At 44.3% G+C, this 27,032-nt stretch overlaps 1 protein-coding gene across 3 annotated transcripts in view; it reads left to right on the forward strand.

Moving 5' to 3' along the window:
- The window catches only part of LOC106566493 (plexin A3-like), a 165,249-nt gene extending 138,728 nt beyond the window's left edge, over positions 1 to 26,521 (forward strand). For all 3 annotated transcript variants that reach the window (XM_014134573.2, XM_014134572.2, XM_014134574.2), the window contains exons 22-32: positions 1,300 to 1,556; positions 5,049 to 5,115; positions 6,903 to 7,049; positions 12,319 to 12,478; positions 13,242 to 13,345; positions 13,470 to 13,566; positions 20,681 to 20,871; positions 21,013 to 21,182; positions 21,836 to 22,048; positions 22,142 to 22,292; positions 22,562 to 26,521. In XM_014134573.2, coding sequence (XP_013990048.2) covers positions 1,300 to 1,556; positions 5,049 to 5,115; positions 6,903 to 7,049; positions 12,319 to 12,478; positions 13,242 to 13,345; positions 13,470 to 13,566; positions 20,681 to 20,871; positions 21,013 to 21,182; positions 21,836 to 22,048; positions 22,142 to 22,292; positions 22,562 to 22,657 — 1,653 coding nt within the window. In that variant the 3' untranslated portion in view covers positions 22,658 to 26,521. The remainder of the gene's footprint in view (positions 1 to 1,299; positions 1,557 to 5,048; positions 5,116 to 6,902; positions 7,050 to 12,318; positions 12,479 to 13,241; positions 13,346 to 13,469; positions 13,567 to 20,680; positions 20,872 to 21,012; positions 21,183 to 21,835; positions 22,049 to 22,141; positions 22,293 to 22,561) is intronic.
- Positions 26,522 to 27,032: the final 511 nt, after the last annotated feature.

Consider the following 27,032-nt stretch of genomic DNA (forward strand, 5'->3'; position numbering starts at 1 on the left):
CTGAGGTTCGCTTGTGCTGTACTGTAACTCAGTAAAGTATGCTTTCCTGAGGTTCGCTTGTGTTGTACTGTAACTCAGTAAAGTATGCTTTCCTGAGGTTCATTTGTGTTGTCTTGGTAACTCAGTAAAGTATGCTTTCCTGAGGTTCACTTGTGTTGTACTGTAACTCAGTAAAGTATGCTTTCCTGAGGTTCACTTGTGTTGTACTGTAACTCAGTAAAGTATGCTTTCCTGAGGTTCACTTGTGTTGTACTGTAACTCAGTAAAGTATGCTTTCCTGAGGTTCACTTGTGCTGTACTGTAACTCAGTCCTGAGGTTCACTTGTGCTGTACTGTAACTCAGTCCTGAGGTTCACTTGTGCTGTACTGTAACTCAGTCCTGAGGTTCACTTGTGCTGCCAAAAAAAGAAGGGAATAAAACTAAAGCGATAGATCCTGTTTAAAAAAAACTAAAGTCAGTAGCCAGCAGCTCTCTTAGTGCCGAGCTTCAGAGAAACCTCTTTTCTTTTTTTCTCAACCTTATTTCTTTTTCATTTCAACCTGAGGCTGAGTCAACCCAGGAGCTCCACCAGCCCTCCATAGACTACTTGTCTAGAGATTGCTGCAGAAATGTTTTGAAAATAGTCAGCATAGAGGAATATTTGAAGTCACTACAGCCACGTTTTAAGGTGCTCCATGTAATCCTCATACTAATAATAAACCATCTTCTTTCCCCCTTTTTCTCTTTACACTTTCCTCCCCTCTCTCCCTCCCCTATTCTCTCCTCTCTCGCTCTCCTCTCTCGTCTCCCCTCTCCCCCTTTTTCTCTTTACACTTTCCTCCCCTCTCTCCCTCCCCTATTCTCTCCTCTCTCCCTCTCCTCTCTCCTTTCCCCTATTCTCTCCCCTCCCCTATTCTCTCTCCCCTCTCCTCTTTCCTCTCCTCTCTCGTCTCCCCTCTCCCCCTTTTTCTCTTTTCACTTTCCTCCCCTCTCTCCTCTCTCCCTCTTCTCTCTCGTCTCCCCCCTCTCCTGTCTCCTCTCCCCTCTCTTCTCTTCTCTCCTCTCTCATCTCCCTCTCCCTCTCCACTATCCTCTCTCGCCTCCCCTATTCTCTCTCCCCTCACCTCTCTTCTCTCGTCTCCCCTCTCGTCTCCCATCTCTCCCTCTCCTCTCTCCCTTCTCCTCTCTCCCCTCCCTTATTCTCTCTCTTCTCCCCTCTCCAACTCCCTCTCCCCACTTAATAACCCTTTGGACCTCCTTTGTGTATTCCCACCTCTGTGTCCCCCCTCCCCCTCATCCTCCTATGTCCTGTCCCTCAGTCCCCGGCCAATGTGGAGAAAGCCCTGCGTCTGTTCAGCCAGCTGCTGCACAGTAAGATGTTTCTGCTGACCTTCATCCATACCCTGGAGGCCCAGAGGTCCTTCTCCATGCGGGACCGAGGAAATGTGGCCTCTCTGCTCATGGCCGCGCTGCAGGGCCGCATGGAGTACGCCACCATGGTACTTAAACAGTTGCTGGCTGACCTCATAGAGAAGAACCTGGAGAACCGCAACCATCCTAAACTGCTGCTCCGACGGTGAGGATACTTTAAAGATATATACACTACCGGTCAAAAGTTTTAGAACACCTACTCATTCAAGGGTTTTTCTTTAGTTTTATTATTTTCTACATTGTTGAATAATAGTGAAGACATCAAAACTATGCAATAACACATATGGAATCATGTAGTAACCAAAAAAGTGTTACACAAATCAAAATATATTTTATATTTGAGATTCTTCAAAAAGCCACCCTTTGCCTTGAAGACAGTTTTGCACACTCTTGGCTTTCTCTCAACCAGCATCATGAGGTAGTCACCTGGAATGCATTTCAATTAACAGGTGTGCCTTCTTAAAAGTTTATTTGTGGAATTTCTTTCCTTCTTAATGCATTTGAGCCAATCAGTTGTGTTGTGACAAGGTAGGGGTGGTATACAGAAGACAGCCCTATTTGGTAAAAGACCAAGTCCGTATTATGGCAAGAACATCTCAAATAAGCAAAGAGAAATGACAGTCCATCATTACTTTGAGACATGAAGGTCAGTCAATATGGAACATTTCAAGAACTTTGAAAGCTTCTTCAAGTGTAGTCGCAAAAACCATCAAGCGCTATGATGAAACAGGCTCTCTTGAGGACCGCCACAGGAAAGGAAGACCCAAAGTTACCTCTGCTGCAGAGGATAAGTTCATTAGAGTTACCAGCCTCAGAAATTGCAGCCCAAATAAATGCTTCACGGAGTTCAAGTAACAGACACATCTCAACATCAGCTGTTCAGAGGAGACTGCGTGAATCAGGCCTTAATGGTCGAATTGCTGCAAAAAAAACACTACGGCGGTATATTAAACCCATGCCGCGGCGGTATATTAAACCCATGCCGCGGCGGTATATTAAACCCATGCCACGGCGGTATATTAAACCCATGCCGCAGCGGTATATTAAACCCATGCCGCAGCGGTATATTAAACCCATGCCGCAGCGGTATATTAAACCCATGCCGCAGCGGTATATTAAACCCATGCTGCAGCGGTATATCAACACCATGCTGCAGTGGTATATTAAACCCATGCTGCAGCGGTATGTCAACACCATGCTGCAGCGGTATATCAACACCATGCTGCAGCGGTATATTAAACCCATGCCGCAGCGGTGTATTAAACCCATGCCGCAGCGGTATATTAAACCCATGCCGCAGCGGTATATTAAACCCATGCCGCAGCGGTATATTAAACCCATGCCGCAGCGGTATATTAAACCCATGCCCCAGCGGTATATTAAACCCATGCCCCAGCGGTATATTAAACCCATGCCGCAGCGGTATATTAAACCCATGCCGCAGCGGTATATTAAACCCATGCCGCAGCGGTATATTAAACCCATGCTGCAGCTGTATATTGCTATACCCCCCTAGGCAGCGGTATAGATCACCACACCACCCTAGGCAGTGGTTTGTATCACCACACCACCCTCGGCAGTGGTTTAGATCACTACACCACCCTAGGCAGCGGTATAGATCACTACACCTCCCTTCAGCGGTATATTAAACCCATGCCGCGGCGGTGTATTAAACCCATGCCGCGGCGGTATATTAAACCCATGCCGCGGCGGTATATTAAACCCATGCCGCGGCGGTATATTAAACCCATGCCGCGGCGGTATATTAAACCCATGCCGCAGCGGTATATTAAACCCATGCCGCAGCGGTATATTAAACCCATGCCCCAGCGGTATATTAAACCCATGCCGCAGCGGTATATTAAACCCATGCCGCAGCGGTATATTAAACCCATGCCGCAGCGGTATATTAAACCCATGCCCCAGCGGTATATTAAACCCATGCCGCAGCGGTATATTAAACCCATGCCGCAGCGGTATATTAAACCCATGCTGCAGCTGTATATTGCTATACCCCCCTAGGCAGCGGTATAGATCACCACACCACCCTAGGCAGTGGTTTAGATCACTACACCACCCTAGGCAGTGGTTTAGATCACTACACCACCCTAGGCAGTGGTATAGATCACTACACCACCCTAGGCAGCGGTATAGATCACTACACCACCCTAGGCAGTGGTATGTATCACCACACCACCCTCGGCAGTGGTTTAGATCACTACACCACCCTAGGCAGCGGTATAGATCACCACACCACCCTAGGCAGCGGTATAGATCACCACACCACCCTAGGCAGCGGTATAGATCACTACACCACCCTAGGCAGCGGTATAGATCACCACACCACCCTAGGCAGCGGTATAGATCACCACACCACCCTAGGCAGCGGTATAGATCACTATACCGCTGCAGTGGTTTGTATCACCACACCACCCTCGGCAGTGGTTTAGATCACTACACCACCCTAGGCAGCGGTATAGATCACCACACCACCCTAGGCAGCGGTATAGATCACCACACCACCCTCGGCAGTGGTTTAGATCACCACACCACCCTAGGCAGTGGTATAGATCACCACACCACCCTAGGCAGCGTTATAGATCACTACACCACCCTCGGCAGCGGTATAGATCACCACACCACCCTAGGCAGCGGTATAGATCACCACACCACCCTAGGCAGCGGTATAGATCACCACACCACCCTAGGCAGCGGTTTAGATCACTACACCACCCTAGGCAGCGTTATAGATCACTACACCACCCTCGGCAGCGGTATAGATCACCACACCACCCTAGGCAGCGGTATAGATCACCACACCACCCTAGGCAGCGGTATAGATCACCACACCACCCTAGGCAGCGGTATAGATCACCACACCACCCTAGGCAGCGGTATAGATCACCACACCACCCTAGGCAGCGGTATAGATCACTATACCGCTGCAGTGGTTTGTATCACCACACCACCCTCGGCAGTGGTTTAGATCACTACACCACCCTCGGCAGCGGTATAGATCACTACACCTCCCTAGGCAGCTGTATAGATCACTACACCACCCTAGGCAGTGGTATAGATCACCACACCACCCTAGGCAGTGGTTTAGATCACCACACCACCCTAGGCAGTGGTATAGATCACCACACCACCCTAGGCAGTGGTTTAGATCACTACACCACCCTAGGCAGTGGTTTAGATCACCACACCACCCTAGGCAGTGGTTTAGATCACTACACCACCCTAGGCAGCGTTATAGATCACTACACCACCCTCGGCAGCGGTATAGATCACTACACCACCCTCGGCAGCGGTATAGATCACTACACCACCCTCGGCAGCGGTATAGATCACTACACCACCCTCGGTAGCGGTATAGATCACTACACCACCCTAGGCAGCGGTATAGATCACTACACCACCCTAGGCAGTGGTATAGATCACTACACCACCCTAGGCAGCGGTATAGATCACTACACCACCCTAGGTCACACAGTGAGGCTACTTACTTGTAGAGACATAGGCTGAGGGCTCTCCTCTCACTCCCTCACTAGCACCTTTCTCTACTCACCTTGCTCTACCCACCTTGCTCTACTCATACACGTTGTTGAATCTGATCGGTGTCTCATCTCTCCTGAAGGACGGAGTCGGTGGCTGAGAAGATGCTCACCAACTGGTTTACGTTCCTGCTGCATCGCTTCCTCAAGGTAAGGCAGTTTTAATGGAGCTCAGATAGTTTTTTTAACATAGGGTTCATTTAGTTTCAGAGCAGAGCGATTCAGATACTTAGCAGGAGATTGATGCTTGTGATTTATTCACCAAAGGCCTGTTGTTTGGCTGAAACACCAGTAGGCCCATAGCAACAGTGTGCAGTGTATTCTGTACCCATTCTAATTTTGTTACCAGAAATTCTGTGAAATGATCGTTAATTGCTATTATTAGTGTAATGTGCGAGTTGTAATTATATTTCTGAGGTGGGGTTATTTGGCTAATCATGGTCCTGGTACTGTTTATTCTCACCCTGTGTGACCGCAGCACACAACACGGCCACAGTGTGAACCGTATCGGAGAATCACTCTGGGGGCAGTTGTGGTCATTTTGTCTAACCACATCCTGTCAGGTGCTCCCCATCACCCAAAATGGCCTTTCTGTGTTCTTCCTGACCATAAGCTTCTCCTGTGTTACTCTGGGATTGGATTAAAATGGCCATTCACGTTAAAGACAAGAACATCAGGCCCATTGTGAGTTCAGGCCTGAAATGCCTCTTGGAATGTAGCTCTGGATGGCCACCCATTATATTTAAGTTACATCAGTGCAGATGTTAAAGTGTTCTGGCCGTCTTCCCAGCCTCCCCAAGTAATTACCCTGAAATGTTTCCACAAGCCCTACTTAAACCTCTATTCTGGATTGGCTTCCACATTTTTACATTCAGCTTGCATAGCAATATTCATCTTTCATAGCCAGGTTTGTCACTAAATTAACAAAAATATATATTTTAATGTGGGTTTTTATTACCTGAGTGTAGATATTATTGGTGAAGATAATGGTTGTAGAGTTTCTTAAATAACAAATGTAATGCCGTGTTAAGATTTATGAAGTTCTCAAAACCAAAGAAAATATCTAGTTAGCATGTTCAACATAAATCCCGTAAGTGAACAACAACTTGTTGAGGATTTCATCTCATTGGACATGGTCTGGTAAAATATAGAATCTACTTGTTCGTTACTCTCCTTTGGCTGGTTTTGAACTGAGACAACATTCTGGAGAGTGACTTGGAACCTGTAGTTATGATGTTATTAAGTGTGATGTCACCTCGACTGTACACATTATTAAAACCACAGAAGAACATGAAATGCAGAAGAGCATGGACATCCTAGCATGAACAATCAGTATTACTGAATCCTGCTTAAACTCTCTCTGTCTTACTTACATTGGATAATTGGTGGCCATTTGTGTGTTTTGAGGTTTCTGTTTTTTGAGTATGGATTTGGTTACTGGGTATTGGTTCCATTTGGTTACTGGCAGCATGATTTAGAAGCCTGGTAGATGGGTCAATGGTCCTCTGTGTCTGAAGGCCCCTCTGTGTCTGGGCTTGAAGGCCCCTCTGTGTCTGGGCTTGAAGGCCCCTCTGTGTCTGGGCTTGAAGGCCCCTCTGTGTCTGGGCTTGAAGGCCCCTCTGTGTCTGGGCTTGAAGGCCCCTCTGTGTCTGGGCTTGAAGGCCCCTCTGTGTCCAAGCAGCTTGAGACTCAGGATGTCACGTTGTAATTAATGATGTCAAATGAATCGTCCCTAAGAACTAAATAATAGTGTTCCCTCAGTATCACTGGTTAGTCGTCAAACCCTGTAAGTGGGTAATTGGTAACTTCCCCACTCCTCACTGAAAGGATGTGATTGCCTATTCCTCTCCCCTTTTCACACTCAGTTACTCCCTCCCTCTTCCACTTTTACTGTCTCTCCCTCTGCCCCCTGCGCCTCTCTCTCTCTCTCTCTCTAGGAGTGTGCTGGGGAGCCTCTGTTCATGCTGTTCTGTGCCATCAAGCAGCAGATGGAGAAGGGGCCTATAGACGCCATCACAGGAGAGGCACGCTACTCCCTCAGTGAGGACAAGCTCATCCGCCAGCAGATTGACTACAAACAGCTGGTGAGGAAGGACCCTCCTCCACATACACACAGAAACGCACACCTCCTCTCTCACACCAGTCTCCTGTTTGATATGAGTGTTGTGCAGTGGAGCCAACACTCCCAGTCCCAGGGCAGCAAGATCAATCCATGTACTGATTCTCACTTAATGTGGTTCAAGAGGCAATACAAGCAGGTGGGAGAATGTTTAGCAGGCTTCGCCATGCAAATCACCTGACATGTTACTGAGGAAGTGAGGTGGGCCTTGGCTCCCTCATTGGCTGTGGGGATCTCAGTGGTAGGAGTGGTAGGAGACGGGCTTATATGGGTGAGGTATCGCTGATGGGACGAACCAACTCAGCACTCAATCACACACTGACCTGCTGCGGGCCAGTAATGATTCAAACAAATCAAGCAATTTATTGTCTGCCAATAAAACAAACCCTTCCCACCACATCGCTCTCTCTCCCCAACGAGGCGGCCAAGCAGTACTGCCAGGAAATACTACACTTGAACAATTAATGATTTACTCACCGTCAGCAACCCATTGACTTCCACATAAAAGCGTCACACCCCAGATTGGCGAATGAAACATCAAAACAGTACAGGAATTCTCCAAATATATCCTCATATAAATTATTTATATGAAAAAATAGCAATACGCTGACTTGGTAGGATGCAATGCTAGCGCGCCCACACCCACCACTCAACTTCTCGATGAATCAGCTGTATACTGCCTGCTTCCGAGGCCATTCGTCAGTCCCCATGCGACCACACGCCTGGTACAACACTGCAGCATCAACTCAGGACAGGGTCATCTCTGCCTCCTTCAGAGGGACCGGTAGACAGAATCGCAGATGTCACAGAAATTAGCTCTATATAGGCAAATGCTCCCGGAGGAGCTCTCTATCTCTGGCCCTAGGGGATCTTCAGTACAGGACAACTCTATTCACCTTATTCTGGAACGTCACGGTGATCGCGGCGAGTTAGTTGCAATTGTGCTTCTATTTCCGGCAACATTCGCATGCAAAAATTTTACTTTTAGTTGAGAGCTTGATAGTTTCACACTGACAGAACTGCACAAAATCCTAAAATCAATCAACATGACAAGCATTATATGTTCAGTACGAGGCTGTCACAATAATTGGATGAAGAGGGGACAGTTTTTACAACAGCAATGTTTTGAAAACCAACCTCTACGTCAATCTGAATGTACCTGTGGAGCCCCATACGACCTGCATCCACCTCATAAAGCAGCAGAGTCTTTGCGGCTCTACATAAGGCAAATAGGTGGGGCGGGGCTACATAAGGCAAATAGGTGGGGCGGGGCTACATAAGGCAAATAGGTGGGGCGGGGCTACATAAGACAAATAGGTGGGGCGGGGCTACATAAGACAAATAGGTGGGGCGGGGCTACATAAGACAAATAGGTGGGGCGGGGCTACATAAGACAAATAGGTGGGGCGGTGCTACATAAGACAAATAGGTGGGGCGGGGCTACATAAGGCAAATAGGTGGGGCGGGGCTACATAAGACAAATAGGTGGGGCGGGGCTACATAAGACAAATAGGTGGGGTGGGGCTACATAAGGCAAATAGGTGGGGCGGGGCTACATACGGCAAATAGGTGGGGCGGGGCTACATACGGCAAATAGGTGGGGCGGGGCTACATACGGCAAATAGGTGGGGCGGGGCTACATAAGGCAAATAGGTGGGGCGGGGCTACATAAGGCAAATAGGTGGGGCGGGGCTACATAAGGCAAATAGGTGGGGCGGGGCTACATAAGGCAAATAGGTGGGGCGGTGCTACATAAGGCAAATAGGTGGGGCGGGGCTACATAAGGCAAATAGGTGGGGCGGTGCTACATAAGGCAAATAGGTGGGGCGGGGCTACATAAGGCAAATAGGTGGGGCGGGGCTACATAAGGCAAATAGGTGGGCCGGGGCTACATAAGGCAAATAGGTGGGGCGGGGCTACATAAGGCAAATAGGTGGGGCGGGGCTACATAAGGCAAATAGGTGGGGCGGGGCTACATAAGGCAAATAGGTGGGGCGGGGCTACATAAGGCAAATAGGTGGGGCGGGGCTACATAAGGCAAATAGGTGGGGCGGGGCTACATAAGGCAAATAGGTGGGGCGGGGCTACATAAGGCAAATAGGTGGGGCGGGGCTACGTAAGGAGAATCGGTGGGGCGGGCTACATAAGGCGAATAGGTGGGACGGGGCTACATAAGGCGAATAGGTGGGGCTACATAAGGCGAATAGGTGGCGCGGGGCTACATAAAGCAAATAGGTGGGGCGGGGCTACATAAGGCAAATAGGTGGGGCGGGGCTACATAAGGCAAATAGGTGGGGCGAGCTACATAAGGCGAATAGGTGGGGCAGGCTTCATAAGGCGAATAGGTGGGGCATTAATAATGCCCACTTATTAACTATTTCCAGTGCATGGAAGGAAATGTACTTTGCTAATGATCAGTGAGTGACAGTGGTACAGATATCTGGGGTACCATGTGCCAGCTGCGTACTGTACTAATCACCTGGTTAACGCACCCAGCCCACACCAAAGGTCTCCTTATGACTGTATATGGACTGGCAGCACGGCGTGTACATGCCCAGTATATAAATACATTAGAAGGATCTCTATCCTCTCTGGTCACAACCTTTGACCTTTTTGGATGAATACTGCACCTTGGTTATTTCAAGAGGCAACATAGGTCATTTAATGGCGTCTAGTTGTAGATTGTGTAAAAATGAGAATCAATGCTTTTCCATTAGTCGGGATTCCTCGAGAGCAGAGATGTAAAATTAATTTTGCCCTGGGAGCCGCATTCAGTCTTCAACGAGGTCCGGAGGGCCGCACTGAAAATGTGATATATTTCCTCGCTGTCAAAATTGGCAGAAAGTAGTCCTCTAACCATCTGTTTTGGATTTTTTGATGCTGCCTGATTGTCTAGCATTTCAGTGATTATTAGTGAGCTGGACCCAGTCAATAAACTGTATGAATGTAGTGATTATTAGTGAGCTGGACCCAGTCAAGAAACTGTATGAATGTAGGTCCATTATCATTCATCCTTTTATTTGGTTTTAGTCATTTTCAAAACACCCGTGGGCTGGATTGGACTCCCTGCCTCGCGAGATGGGTTTGGCCTGCAGGCAGTATGTTTGACACCTCTGCTCTAGAGTAAATAGTGCTGAACACAGAAACCCCGTCAGGCCTGCAGCAAATCATTGTTTACCGTCTGGCAATACTGACATAGCAAGATGGCACACTAGTTTACAGAAAGACGTTAACCAGTAGACAATACAGAATCTATTAGCTAGGATAGTCACTGTGTAGAGTTTGTATAGGAATTCAGAGGATGGCCGCATTCTGACACCAGTCTTCTATGTTTGTTAATGTGTCAATGCAAGTTGCAAATGAGGCTGAATGCATCTCAATTTGTTATAATGACACTTTACCAAATAGAGCCTGACTTCTCTATGTTGTGACTGGTTGAACTGTGAAGGGGTGCCGGAACGAGTAAAATATATTATGCGTTTGCTCTCAATCCTCAATCTCCTCCTTTTAACTATGGCACATTGTGTCATATAAATCTTTGTTTGTAGTTAAATCAATGTCCTCTGTCAGTTTTCTATTGACCCAGGGATGGCTAAGAAATGTGTCCTCCAGATCGCTTGTAGTCGTCACTGATTTTCTTCAAACAGATAAAATCTTCATTATCGACAATGCAGTTAATATCTCTGGGGGAGACTATTGATAAAATAGCATTTCAAGTGATTCATGAAAAACAAACACCTGAGGAAATTGCAGTCTAAATCTCTCTCTCTCTTTAAACTGGAAGAATTCCCCTTTAAAGAGACTCAGTGCAGTGCTCCAGTAGTCCTGTCCCTCTCTAGTACTGACGGCTCTGTGGTTTCTCCCTCCCCAGATAGTCCCTCTCTAGTACTGACGGCTCTGTGGTTTCTCCCTCCCCAGATAGTCCCTCTCTAGTACTGACGGCTCTGTGGTTTCTCTCTCCCCAGATAGTCCCTCTCTGGTACTGACGGCTCTGTGGTTTCTCCCTCCCCAGATAGTCCCTCTCTGGTACTGACGGCTCTGTGGTTTCTCCCTCCCCAGATAGTCCCTCTCTGGTACTGACGGCTCTGTGGTTTCTCCCTCCCCAGATAGTCCCTCTCTGGTACTGACGGCTCTGTGGTTTCTCCCTCTCCAGATAGTCCCTCTCTGGTACTGACGGCTCTGTGGTTTCTCCCTCCCCAGATAGTCCCTCTCTGGTACTGACGGCTCTGTGGTTTCTCCCTCCCCAGATAGTCCCTCTCTAGTACTGACGGCTCTGTGGTTTCTCCCTCCCCAGATAGTCCCTCTCTAGTACTGACGGCTCTGTGGTTTCTCTCTCCACAGATAGTCCCTCTCTGGTACTGACGGCTCTGTGGTTTCTCCCTCCACATATAGTCCCTCTCTAGTACTGACGGCTCTGTGGTTTCTCCCTCCCCAGATAGTCCCTCTCTAGTACTGACGGCTCTGTGGTTTCTCTCTCCACAGATAGTCCCTCTCTGGTACTGACGGCTCTGTGGTTTCTCCCTCCACATATAGTCCCTCTCTGGTACTGACGGCTCTGTGGTTTCTCCCTCCCCAGATAGTCCCTCTCTGGTACTGACGGCTCTGTGGTTTCTCCCTCCCCAGATAGTCCCTCTCTAGTACTGACGGCTCTGTGGTTTCTCTCTCCACAGATAGTCCCTCTCTGGTACTGACGGCTCTGTGGTTTCTCCCTCTCCAGATAGTCCCTCTCTGGTACTGACGGCTCTGTGGTTTCTCCCTCCCCAGATAGTCCCTCTCTGGTACTGACGGCTCTGTGGTTTCTCCCTCCCCAGATAGTCCCTCTCTGGTACTGACGGCTCTGTGGTTTCTCCCTCCACAGATAGTCCCTCTCTGGTACTGACGGCTCTGTGGTTTCTCCCTCCCCAGATAGTCCCTCTCTGGTACTGACGGCTCTGTGGTTTCTCCCTCCCCAGATAGTCCCTCTCTGGTACTGACGGCTCTGTGGTTTCTCCCTCCCCAGATAGTCCCTCTCTGGTACTGACGGCTCTGTGGTTTCTCCCTCCCCAGATAGTCCCTCTCTGGTACTGACGGCTCTGTGGTTTCTCCCTCTCCAGATAGTCCCTCTCTGGTACTGACGGCTCTGTGGTTTCTCCCTCCACAGATAGTCCCTCTCTGGTACTGACGGCTCTGTGGTTTCTCCCTCCCCAGATAGTCCCTCTCTGGTACTGACGGCTCTGTGGTTTCTCTCTCTCCAGACTCTGATGTGTATCCCTCCGGAGGGTGAGGCAGGCACCGAGGTCCCGGTGAAGGTGCTGAACTGTGACACGGTCACTCAGGTGAAGGACAAGCTGCTGGACGCTGTGTACAAGGGCATCCCCTACTCCCAGAGACCCCAGGCGGATGATATGGACCTGGGTAAGAACCTACTGTATATATGGATGTCTATAGCAGTGTTTCTTAATCCTCATCCTGGGGGTCAAAGGGGTCTGGCACTACACAGCTGATTCAAATGATCAACTCATCATCAAGCTTGGATTATTTGAGGGAAAAAGGTGTAACGCCCACAAAAAAAGAAATCCAGGACTAGGATTAACAAACACGGGTCTATGGTAATAGCAGCCTCTTAAGAAACACGGGTCTATGGTAATAACAGCCTCTTCAGAAACACGGGTCTATGGTAATAACAGCCTCTTAAGAAACACGGGTCTATGGTAATAACAGCCTCTTAAGAAACACGGGTCTATGGTAATAACAGCCTCTTAAGAAACACGGGTCTGTGGTAATAACAGCCTCTTCAGAAACACGGGTCTGTGGTAATAACAGCCTCTTCAGAAACACGGGTCTATGGTAATAACAGCCTCTTCAGAAACACGGGTCTGTGGTAATAACAGCCTCTTAAGAAACACGGGTCTATGGTAATAACAGCCTCTTCAGAAACACGGGTCTATGGTAATAACAGCTTCTTAAGAAACACGGGTCTATGGTAATAACAGCCTCGTAGGCTACAGACATACTCATGTTTACAGTGGGGACCCTGTATGTGAAGGTTTTCTTTATTACTGTGAAGAATTTACTGTAACTAATTGCAACATTGCTAATACTTATTCCCCGCTGAAACTAAAGATACGGATCATAGCCCAAACCAATCTTCTGTTGTTGTTGTTTTCCGTCCTCACAGAGTGGCGACAAGGAAGACTGACTAGAATTATCCTTCAAGATGAGGACGTCACCACAAAGATTGAGAGTGACTGGAAGAGGCTCAACACCCTGGCCCACTACCAGGTCAGACAGCATCACCAGCTGGACACATCCACATAATACTCATCCACATTTCTCAGACACAACGATGAATACAGTCAAATTGATGGTCCTTCATGATTAAAGATCTCTCCTCCTCCACCTCCAGGTGGCAGATGGGTCTTTGGTAGCCCTGGTCCAGAAGCAGGTCTCTGCCTACAACATCGCCAACTCTTTTACATTCACCCGCTCTCTGAGCCGTTATGGTATGTATTAATGAACCCCTCTTAGCCGTTATGGTACGTATTAATGAACCCCTCTTAGCCGTTATAGTACGTATTAATGAACCTCTCTGAGCCGTTATGGTATGTATTAATGAACCTCACTGAGCCGTTATGGTATGTATTAATGAACCCCTCTTAGCCGTTATGGTACGTATTAATGAACCCCTCTTAGCCGTTATGGTACGTATTAATGAACCTCTCTGAGCCGTTATGGTACGTATTAATGAACCTCTCTGAGCCGTTATGGTACGTATTAATGAACCTCTCTTAGCCGTTATGGTATGTATTAATGAACCTCTCTGAGCCGTTATGGTACGTATTAATGAACCTCTCTGAGCCGTTATGGTACGTATTAATGAACCTCTCTGAGCCGTTATGGTACGTATTAATGAACCTCTCTTAGTCGTTATGGTACGTATTAATGAACCTCTCTGAGCCGTTATGGTATGTATTAATTAACTTCTCTTAGCCGTTATGGTATGTATTAATGAACCTCTCTGAGCCGTTATGGTACGTATTAATGAACCTCTCTTAGCCGTTATGGTACGTATTAATGAACCTCTCTGAGCCGTTATGGTACGTATTAATGAACCTCTCTGAGCCGTTATGGTACGTATTAATGAACCTCTCTTAGCCGTTATGGTATGTATTAATTAACCTCTCTGAGCCGTTATGGTATGTATTAATGAACCCCTCTTAGCCGTTATGGTAGGTATTAATGAACCCCTCTTAGCCGTTATGGTACGTATTAATGAACCCCTCTTAGCCGTTATGGTACGTATTAATGAACCTCTCTGAGCCGTTATGGTATGTATTAATGAACCCCTCTTAGCCGTTATGGTATGTATTAATGAACCTCTCTTAGCCGTTATGGTACGTATTAATGAACCTCTCTGAGCCGTTATGGTACGTATTAATGAACCTCTCTTAGCCGTTATGGTACGTATTAATGAACCTCTCTTAGCCGTTATGGTATGTATTAATGAACCTCTCTGAGCCGTTATGGTACGTATTAATGAACCTCTCTGAGCCGTTATGGTACGTATTAATGAACCTCTCTTAGCCGTTATGGTATGTATTAATGAACCTCTCTGAGCCGTTATGGTACGTATTAATGAACCTCTCTGAGCCGTTATGGTACGTATTAATGAACCTCTCTTAGCCGTTATGGTATGTATTAATGAACCTCTCTGAGCCGTTATGGTATGTATTAATGAACCTCTCTTAGCCGTTATGGTACGTATTAATGAACCTCTCTGAGCCGTTATGGTATGTATTAATGAACCTCTCTGAGCCGTTATGGTACGTATTAATGAACCTCTCTGAGCCGTTATGGTACGTATTAATGAACCTCTCTTAGCCGTTATGGTACGTATTAATGAACCTCTCTGAGCCGTTATGGTACGTATTAATGAACCTCTCTGAGCCGTTATGGTATGTATTAATGAACCTCTCTGAGCCGTTATGGTACGTATTAATGAACCTCTCTGAGCCGTTATGGTACGTATTAATGAACCTCTCTGAGCCGTTATGGTACGTATTAATGAACCTCTCTGAGCCGTTATGGTACGTATTAATGAACCTCTCTGAGCCGTTATGGTACGTATTAATGAACCTCTCTGAGCCGTTATGGTACGTATTAATGAACCTCTCTGAGCCGTTATGGTACGTATTAATGAACCTCTCTGAGCCGTTATGGTACGTATTAATGAACCTCTCTGAGCCGTTATGGTACGTATTAATGAACCTCTCTGAGCCGTTATGGTACGTATTAATGAACCTCTCTGAGCCGTTATGGTACGTATTAATGAACCTCTCTGAGCCGTTATGGTACGTATTAATGAACCTCTCTGAGCCGTTATGGTACGTATTAATGAACCTCTCTTAGCCGTTATGGTACGTATTAATTTAAATTCTCTTAGCCGTTATGGTACGTATTAATGAACTCTCTGAGCCGTTATGGTACGTATTAATGAACTTCTCTTAGCCCTTATGGTATGTATTAATGAACTTCTCTTAGCTGTTATGGTACGTATTAATTTAACTTCTCTTAGCTGTTATGGTACGTATTAATTTAACTTCTCTTAGCCGTTATGGTACGTATTAATGAACTTCTCTTAGCCCTTATGGTACGTATTAATGAACCTCTCTGAGCCGTTATGGTACGTATTAATGAAACTCTCTGAGCCGTTATGGTACGTATTAATGAACCTCTCTGAGCCGTTATGGTACGTATTAATGAACCTCTCTGAGCCGTTATGGTACGTATTAATGAACCTCTCTGAGCCGTTATGGTACGTATTAATGAACCTCTCTGAGCCGTTATGGTATGTATTAATGAACCTCTCTGAGCCGTTATGGTATGTATTAATGAACCTCTCTGAGCCGTTATGGTACGTATTAATGAACCTCTCTGAGCCGTTATGGTACGTATTAATGAACCTCTCTGAGCCGTTATGGTACGTATTAATGAACTCTCTGAGCCGTTATGGTACGTATTAATGAACCTCTCTGAGCCGTTATGGTACGTATTAATGAACCTCTCTGAGCCGTTATGGTACGTATTAATGAACCTCTCTGAGCCGTTATGGTACGTATTAATGAACCTCTCTGAGCCGTTATGGTATGTATTAATGAACCTCTCTGAGCCGTTATGGTATGTATTAATGAACCTCTCTTAGCCGTTATGGTATGTATTAATGAACCTCTCTGAGCCGTTATGGTACGTATTAATGAACCCCTCTTAGCCGTTATGGTACGTATTAATGAACCTCTCTGAGCCGTTATGGTACGTATTAATGAACTTCTCTTAGCCGTTATGGTATGTATTAATGAACCCCTCTTAGCCGTTATGGTATGTATTAATGAACCCCTCTTAGCCGTTATGGTACGTATTAATGAACCCCCTCTTAGCCGTTATGGTACGTATTAATGAACCTCTCTGAGCCGTTATGGTATGTATTAATGAACCCCTCTTAGCCGTTATGGTACGTATTAATGAACCTCTCTTAGCCGTTATGGTACGTATTAATGAACCTCTCTGAGCCGTTATGGTACGTATTAATGAACCTCTCTTAGCCGTTATGGTACGTATTAATGAACCTCTCTTAGCCGTTATGGTATGTATTAATGAACCTCTCTGAGCCGTTATGGTATGTATTAATGAACCTCTCTGAGCCGTTATGGTACGTATTAATGAACCTCTCTTAGCCGTTATGGTACGTATTAATGAACCTCTCTTAGCCGTTATGGTACGTATTAATGAACCTCTCTTAGCCGTTATGGTACGTATTAATGAACCTCTCTGAGCCGTTATGGTACGTATTAATGAACCTCTCTGAGCCGTTGTGGTACGTATTAATGAACCTCTCTGAGCCGTTATGGTACGTATTAATGAACCTCTCTGAGCCGTTATGGTACGTATTAATGAACCTCTCTTAGCCGTTATGGTACGTATTAATGAACCTCTCTGAGCCGTTATGGTACGTATTAATGAACTTCTCTTAGCCCTTATGGTATGTATTAATGAACTTCTCTTAGCTGTTATGGTACGTATTAATTTAACTTCTCTTAGCTGTTATGGTACGTATTAATTTAACTTCTCTTAGCCGTTATGGTACGTATTAATGAACCTCTCTGAGCCGTTATGGTAGGTATTAATGAACTTCTCTTAGCCCTTATGGTACGTATTAATGAACCTCTCTGAGCCGTTATGGTACGTATTAATGAAACTCTCTGAGCCGTTATGGTACGTATTAATGAACCTCTCTGAGCCGTTATGGTACGTATTAATGAACCTCTCTGAGCCGTTATGGTACGTATTAATGAACCTCTCTGAGCCGTTATGGTACGTATTAATGAACCTCTCTGAGCCGTTATGGTACGTATTAATGAACCTCTCTGAGCCATTATGGTACGTATTAATGAACCTCTCTGAGCCGTTATGGTACGTATTAATGAACTCTCTGAGCCGTTATGGTACGTATTAATGAACCTCTCTGAGCCGTTATGGTACGTATTAATGAACCTCTCTGAGCCGTTATGGTACGGATTAATGAACCTCTCTGAGCCGTTATGGTACGTTTTAATGAACCTCTCTGAGCCGTTATGGTATGTATTAATGAACCTCTCTGAGCCGTTATGGTACGTATTAATGAATCTCTCTGAGCCGTTATGGTACGTATTAATGAACTCTCTGAGCCGTTATGGTACGTATTAATGAACCTCTCTGAGCCGTTATGGTATGTATTAATGAACCTCTCTGAGCCGTTATGGTATGTATTAATGAACCTCTCTGAGCCGTTATGGTACCTATTAATGAACCTCTCTGAGCCGTTATGGTATGTATTAATGAACCTCTCTGAGCCGTTATGGTATGTATTAATGAACCTCTCTGAGCCGTTATGGTATGTATTAATGAACTTCTCTTAGCCGTTATGGTATGTATTAATGAACCTCTCTGAGCCGTTATGGTATGTATTAATGAACCTCTCTTAGCCGTTATGGTTAGTATTAATGAACCTCTCTGAGCCGTTATGGTATGTATTAATGAACCTCTCTGAGCCGTTATGGTACGTATTAATGAACCTCTCTGAGCCGTTATGGTATGTATTAATGAACCTCTCTGAGCCGTTATGGTATTTATTAATGAACCTCTCTGAGCCGTTATGGTATGTATTAATGAACCTCTCTGAGCCGTTATGGTATGTATTAATGAACCTCTCTGAGCCGTTATGGTACGTATTAATGAACCTCTCTGAGCCGTTATGGTACGTATTAATGAACCTCTCTGAGCCGTTATGGTACGTATTAATGAACCTCTCTGAGCCGTTATGGTACGTATTAATGAACCTCTCTGAGCCGTTATGGTACGTATTAATGAACCTCTCTGAGCCGTTATGGTACGTATTAATGAACCTCTCTGAGCCGTTATGGTGCGTATTAATGAACCTCTCTGAGCCGTTATGGTACGTATTAATGAACCTCTCTGAGCCGTTATGGTACCTATTAATGAACCTCTCTGAGCCGTTATGGTACGTATTAATGAATCTCTCTGAGCCGTTATGGTACGTATTAATGAACTCTCTGAGCCGTTATGGTACGTATTAATGAACCTCTCTGAGCCGTTATGGTATGTATTAATGAACCTCTCTGAGCCGTTATGGTATGTATTAATGAACCTCTCTGAGCCGTTATGGTACCTATTAATGAACCTCTCTGAGCCGTTATGGTATGTATTAATGAACCTCTCTGAGCCGTTATGGTATGTATTAATGAACCTCTCTGAGCCGTTATGGTATGTATTAATGAACCTCTCTGAGCCGTTATGGTATGTATTAATGAACTTCTCTTAGCCGTTATGGTATGTATTAATGAACCTCTCTGAGCCGTTATGGTATGTATTAATGAACCTCTCTTAGCCGTTATGGTTAGTATTAATGAACCTCTCTGAGCCGTTATGGTATGTATTAATGAACCTCTCTGAGCCGTTATGGTACGTATTAATGAACCTCTCTGAGCCGTTATGGTATGTATTAATGAACCTCTCTGAGCCGTTATGGTATTTATTAATGAACCTCTCTGAGCCGTTATGGTATGTATTAATGAACCTCTCTGAGCCGTTATGGTATGTATTAATGAACCTCTTTGAGCCGTTATGGTACGTATTAATGAACCTCTCTGAGCCGTTATGGTATGTATTAATGAACCTCTCTGAGCCGTTATGGTATTTATTAATGAACCTCTCTGAGCCGTTATGGTATGTATTAATGAACCTCTCTGAGCCGTTATGGTATGTATTAATGAACCTCTCTGAGCCGTTATGGTACGTATTAATGAACCTCTCTGAGCCGTTATGGTACGTATTAATGAACCTCTCTGAGCCGTTATGGTACGTATTAATGAACCTCTCTGAGCCGTTATGGTACGTATTAATGAACCTCTCTGAGCCGTTATGGTACGTATTAATGAACCTCTCTGAGCCGTTATGGTATGTATTAATGAACCTCTCTGAGCCGTTATGGTACCTATTAATGAACCTCTCTGAGCCGTTATGGTACGTATTAATGAATCTCTCTGAGCCGTTATGGTACGTATTAATGAACTCTCTGAGCCGTTATGGTACGTATTAATGAACCTCTCTGAGCCGTTATGGTACGTATTAATGAACCTCTCTGAGCCGTTATGGTACCTATTATAAACCTCTCTGAGCCGTTATGGTACCTATTAATGAACCTCTCTGAGCCGTTATGGTATGTATTAATGAACCTCTCTGAGCCGTTATGGTATGTATTAATGAACTTCTCTTAGCCGTTATGGTATGTATTAATGAACCTCTCTGAGCCGTTATGATATGTATTAATGAACCTCTCTGAGCCGTTATGGTTAGTATTAATGAACCTCTCTTAGCCGTTATGGTATGTATTAATGAACCTCTCTGAGCCATTATGGTACGTATTAATGAACCTCTCTGAGCCGTTATGGTATGTATTAATGAACCTCTCTGAGCCGTTATGGTATTTATTAATGAACCTCTCTGAGCCGTTATGGTATGTATTAATGAACCTCTCTGAGCCGTTATGGTATGTATTAATGAACCTCTCTGAGCCGTTATGGTACGTATTAATGAACCTCTCTGAGCCGTTATGGTACGTATTAATGAACCTCTCTGAGCCGTTATGGTACGTATTAATGAACCTCTCTGAGCCGTTATGGTACGTATTAATGAACCTCTCTGAGCCGTTATGGTACGTATTAATGAACCTCTCTGAGCCGTTATGGTACGTATTAATGAACCTCTCTGAGCCGTTATGGTACGTATTAATGAACCTCTCTGAGCCGTTATGGTACGTATTAATGAACCTCTCTGAGCCGTTATGGTATGTATTAATGAACCTCTCTGAGCCGTTATGGTACCTATTAATGAACCTCTCTGAGCCGTTATGGTACCTATTAATGAACCTCTCTGAGCCGTTATGGTATGTATTAATGAACCTCTCTGAGCCGTTATGGTAATACCTAATGACCCTTTCAGTTTTTCCATACCTACTATATGAAAGCCCAGCCTCCTACAGTATCTGTGTTGTTGTGTTTCCAGAGAGCCTCCTGAGGACGTCCAGCAGCCCAGACAGCCTGCGCTCCCGGGCCCCCATGATCACCCCTGACCAGGAGACTGGCACCAAGCTTTGGCACCTGGTCAAGAATCACGAGCACGCTGACCAACGGGAGGGCGACCGCGGCAGCAAGATGGTGTCTGAGATCTATCTCACCCGCCTACTGGCCACCAAGGTCTCTTCTCGTTGTAGTCTGTTGATTGAACTCTGTATTTTAGTGGATTGTCTCATAATGTGTCATGATAATGTATTGTTGCCAGGCACACATTCCTATCTTGGACTCTGTGTTAACACCGCTTGTCTGATCACCATACAGGGAACTCTGCAGAAGTTTGTGGATGACCTTTTTGAGACAGTGTTCAGCACGGCCCATCGCGGCAGTGCCCTCCCTCTGGCCATCAAGTACATGTTTGACTTCCTGGATGAGCAGGCCGACAAGAGGCAGATCACTGACCCTGATGTCCGCCACACCTGGAAGAGCAACTGGTAAGCACAGAGTGTTCCTTACAGCTGCCCTCTAATGGACTCATGGGTGGAATGTTATTCATATTGTTCATCATTTCATAATTAATAGACGTTATTAAAAAATATGCAGAACATCTGGTGTTTCTATGTCAAACGGTTTTTGTTATATTTCAGTCTTCTGTGGTGTATATAAAGTGTAATATCGGGACGCAAACTCAGAATGTAATACATTTCAACTCTGTGTCTGACATGGTACAGGTGTCTTCTTTTGTTAAGCCCATAACCATGTCTGTGAGGTGTACTTTTGTTTCAAAGTAGATTTGTTTAAGACTACCAAGACCCTGCATTGAAAAGATTAATAGGTCAATGGAGCCCAAGCTGTAACTGTGCGCTTGGTAAAAAACCTTTTGGACATCTGATCTATGACAAGTGACTAAAACGTAACACATGGAAATTCATAAGATTTTACCATACTGTGCCATGTGTGACTATGACTGCTTTTAGTGCCTCAAAATTCTATTTGAGTAGTTTTTCAAATCTGTGTTTTGAATTGTCAACTATTGTATCATTGTGAAGTGACACTTCAATACCAACTGTAACTCTAAGATTCACCTATAATGGTCCCAATCTTTTTCTTCCTCTCTCTCGTTCTCTCCTTTCTCTCTGTCTGACAGTCTGCCTCTGCGGTTCTGGGTGAACGTGATCAAGAACCCCCAGTTTGTGTTTGACATCCACAAGAGCAGCATCACGGACGCCTGTCTGTCTGTGGTGGCCCAGACCTTCATGGACTCCTGCTCCACCTCAGAGCACCGCCTGGGCAAGGACTCGCCCTCCAACAAGCTGCTGTACGCTAAAGACATCCCCAACTACAAGAGCTGGGTGGAGAGGTACACTTTCAGTTACCTTATTTGCTGTAATCATTTAATTTTCTCTCAAAGAGTCTAACACTGAGCGCTCTTGTGTCTCTTTGCTTGTGTCAGGTACTACAGAGATATCAGTAAGATGCCTACCATCAGTGACCAGGACATGGATGCCTATCTGGTGGAGCAGTCTCGTCTCCATGGCACCGAGTTCAACACTCTCAGTGCTCTGAGTGAGCTCTACTTCTACATCAACAAGTACAAAGAGGAGGTAGGAGACACGGACCAACTCTGTGCTTTATTTGACCTCATATTGTGAAAGTGTACATAATGTACACTGAAATAAAATCTTGTTGTATTTTACAGTAACTTACTGGTAGTCAGTTACCTGTAAGTTACATTTTTTATATAATGCAGTATGTTACCTTTAAGTTACCGTAAAATCAACATGATTTTTTTTACACTGTGATACCTAAATGTAATGCAATAAACAGTCTTGTTAATGTTGAGAGAAAAAAATTATCTCACTTTTCTGTTCAGATTTTGACCGCACTAGACAGGGATGGGTACTGCCGCAAACACAAGCTGCGACACAAACTGGAACAAGCCATTAACCTGATGTCGGGCAGCAGCTGAGGACAGAGGATGGAACAGGGGGGCAGGGGTCTGGGAGAGAAAGGGGAAATGGGGGTTTGGTAGAACTGGTGAACGGACCTGTGTTGGATCATCCACAGCTTTTGCAATTAAAAAGGAGGACATAAGACACTGGACAATCAACACAAAGAACCACAGCACATTGAGCCCAATGTCTACAGACCAGATTCTGTGCCCAATATCCTCACTCCCTCACACCTCTACCTGCCATTGCCAGTGAGACATTCTGAGTTGTTTTTTTCTCCACACTGGCCTTTTCAATGGCAGACTCTAGTAACTGCCTAATCTAATGGAAGAGGACTGCTGTGGATAACTACCAGATACATTCCAATAGAGGCATACAGTAAGTTGCCTTGGAAACTGTGCTGAACTGCCAAGCTAGTGCCATGGGAAGAGTAGCTTTTGGTCTGCGATAATAATTGTACAAAATGCTGAAAAGTAACATTTAGGTGTGGACTGTAGATTTGATCTTGAAATGTATGGGTCTTACCACAAGTATGGTAAGGTACAAGTAGTAGACTATAACCTCTTGGCACCAAAGGAAAGCCTTGAGGCTCTGTTTTGTTGTGTTAGGGTTGGAGGTTCAATGCCAGTACGTGATGAAGGAGGCAGTGTATGGCCAAAAGACACCAAATTCTAGAAGCATCAGAGGCCTGATTAAGTGACATAAATTGAGGGGCGTGTTGGGGCTGAGGGGTGACCATCCCCCTCGTCTCTCAAATGCCATAGCTACAAAGCGCCTTTATCTTTTTATTTTTTATTCGGGCCAAATGGACGTTTGCTGATGGCTCAGAGTCCAGAGTTTTAAAGCTTGCCTTTTGTGTTGCAGTCAAGCAGGAAGTGAAACCCTTTCCTCGTGGACGTTCCACCCTAGTAACTGTCCAGCTAATTGTACTCAGATCATTGTTTTAGTCTGCTCCACTGTGAATCTGATCTGTCAGGGTCCCAGGGGTTCCCGTCCAGAACTCAGGGCTACTGCTGTCGTGGAAACAACCCTTATAACCCATATCAAACATCCTAAAAGTAGTTGATCCGTTAACAGCAATAGGTCTAGTAATAAAACAGCAAGCCATGTTTCATTAGATTACACACCAAAAAAACACAGTTCCGTTAGACTCTCTATCTTGTGATAATCATTCTGTGAAAATCGTCTTTCTCTCGTCCCGATGTTTGCCATTATTACAAATGACAGCTTGAACATAATGTGTAACGCAACACCAAACACAACAGACGGGATAACAGTATAGATTTTTATGTTTTAAATGCTGTCTAAATAAAATACTTGCTTATGTGTATGTGAGTTCACTTCTGGTAGGTCATCCATGGTAGTTTATGGGGGGGGGGGAAAGCCTCTATTTGCTGCCTATGTTACCATTACCATACTAAGCACTGTTCACAAGAAGAGAGAGGTTACTGTGTTGAATACTGATTTCCAACCCAGGAGACCTTCATCCTTCATTCTGTTTACCCTACGGTCCCATAGAGCCAGTAGCAGTAGGCCGACCTGTACGTTCTGATCAGATGGTAAATGCCCATTTTCTCTGTTGACTCCTTCCACGACAGACAGTAGAAGCTCTGTATTTTTCAGTTGTGGTACAGCAGCTTACTGTACACACTTCCATGTCCCCTCTCCATACTCCTCTCTCTGCTGGGAGGAAATACAGTCTGGTAGGCTTATACCTGAATATTATTTGAGTACATTTACATGGTGGTTCTGAGTTCAGTCCTCTCCAACGTATTTATTGTTTTGCCTTTATTTATTTCATATTTATTTTCATTTTACACAAGAATGTAAACTCTTGTTTTGTACAGTGTTTGACTGAACATACCTGAACACAGTTGATGTCCTCTGTACTACAGGTATACTGTATATGTCAAGTCTCTAACACAGTTGCAAGAGTCTTTTCAATGCCAATTCACACACAGGACCAGGTTAATTTAGGATACATTCGTACGTTCAGTGAATAACAGAATCCCTTCACATCCATAACTGAAAAATAAGACTGTGATCGCTACATCACGTGTTCAGTGACAACCGTGAGGAATGCAGACTGACCAAAGGAGGCACAGAGAAGAATCAAATGATCACTCTCTTGTCTTTGGGTTGAATAATGCCATACGGCTTGACCCACACATTACAATACATTGTTAACCATAGATTATATCATGTTTTCAATTTCAGGTACAAACATATCTTTAAAAGATTGTTCATTGAGTAGGATAAAGCCTCAAATTACAATGTTCTCCCATAACTAATGGTAAGACAAATATGTATTTCTACTACTAAACCCAGAGGTTTGTGGTAGTCCAAATCCTGAATATAAATTCAGTATATTCTGTATAACTGTTCTTTTTATCCATCAAGTCCCCAAAGATTAAATACAATTTAGAAAATGAAACCAATATTTTGGTTTATCAATGTACAGGTGTTAACCCTCTAGAGTCTAGATGCTGGGTGTTGTTTTGCGTTGGGACCTTAAACACAGTGACGCTCTGTTTTCTATGTAGATTAAATGGCTCTGAAACAAACTAATTACTGTAGAATAATTAGGCTTGCTTATCAGTCCAGGAGCGAAAGAGCCATTAATATACCTTTTCGAAACCCATTAAATCCACACCAGAAGAAATCCTTATTTTTCTACATGGAAGATACATGTTGTAGATAAGCACCAAATCAATTTAGAATTTGGCCTTGGAACTCTGAGCGAAATACATTCTCAAATAAAACTGGAGCTCATTAGCATGTTAAGAGCTGCAGGAGGATAATTAAGGAGAATGGGTTTCAACATCCTGGTGTTATTTTGGGGCAGAGAAATGGGGTCAGTGTATCTGGATCTAGGTCTGGTGCGGATCTCACCGTCCACTGTGTGTGAAAAGGACTCAGTCACAAATGACTGCCAGCTTGCCAGAGCTGCCCTGTCAGCATTGCAGGTGTATTACAGGTATCAACGCTCTGTTTGAGCCTCTAAAATTATAGCTTATCATAAATCTGAAAGAGAACATCTTGAATTTTGACTTAGTACCTCTTGGTTAACGCCATCTCATAGGGTTTGAAACTGGTTAAAATAGTAAGTGCAACACGGTATCAGGTTTCTTGGGTGAAATCTGTAATCATATCCAAAGTAGGCCTACAGTTTGGCTGCCTGCCATACATCACTTGTAAACTAGTGAAGGCCAAGTGATTGGGCTGTAGAACTCAGAGCCACTGCAGACACGTCGGTACGTCTGCTTTTGTAATGTTGTATAAACAGGAAGATAAAAAAGCACCTGTAACATGTAAGGAAGAAAAGAGTGAGTGCAAACCTGTGATGTTTCTAAGTAGATACTGTAGAACTATTACATTATAGTCGGTGTTCTAGTAAAAAAACAAAAACATTTGTCTCAGATAAATTGATTCTAATTTATTTGTTGGTTTTGTCTGTTTATCCCAAATGTTTTAATCGATTTAACGTAACAAACTTGTTTACAGCTTCAAAGATATATGGAATTTATTAACTTAGTCTGAAGAGGAAGTAGCTTTGTGACTGACTGGCTGATTGACTGACGGATGATTGCTCTGCCTAGTCCTTAATTCTATATAAATATATAAATATATTTTGTATAATTATTTGTTTAAAATGTTTCTTTTTAAATTATTGTTTTTGGTTTTATATTTTATTTTGTTACTTTGAAGGAGTTGTAGGAATGAGTCCTTTAAAACGCTGGCTGCAATGAAGTGTTTTGTATATATTTGCACTTTTTTTTACTCAGTCGGAGAGGTTTATGAAAGATTGGATTCTAACTTAATGTTGAAATGACAAGCATGGTGTTTTGTTTTGCTAATTAAAATATGTGGATGATGCTGTATGTTCTTGAACGTTTTATTTGTGTACTATCCTCCAGGGTTATTTTCTCTGAACAACTCAATGTTTGAATTCAAATAAAGGCAAGTGTTTTAGTAAAATATCCACAAAATTATCCAAAGTGGATCCCGTATGTTAACTTCAGTATCCTTACTTTGCTCCTTAAGTACTTAAACCACTGTTGTAACACTAACAGATATATCAGATCACAGTCAGAGAATGTTACATTTGAAATGATTAGTGGTGATGTGAGAATGTTACATTTGAAATGATCAGTGATGTGAGAATGTTACATTTGAAATGATCAGTGATGTGAGAATGTTACATTTGAAATCATCAGTGGTGATGGGAGAATGTTACGTTTGAAATCATCAGTGGTGATGTGAGAATGTTACGTTTGAAAATCATCAGTGGTGATGTAAATGTTACTTTGAAATCATCAGTGGTGATGTGAGAATGTTACGTTTGAAATCATCAGTGGTGATGTGAGAATGTTACATTTGAAATCATCAGTG

The sequence above is a fragment of the Salmo salar genome, chromosome ssa13 (assembly GCF_905237065.1).
Source record: "Salmo salar chromosome ssa13, Ssal_v3.1, whole genome shotgun sequence".
Classification (NCBI taxonomy): Eukaryota; Metazoa; Chordata; class Actinopteri; order Salmoniformes; family Salmonidae; genus Salmo; species Salmo salar.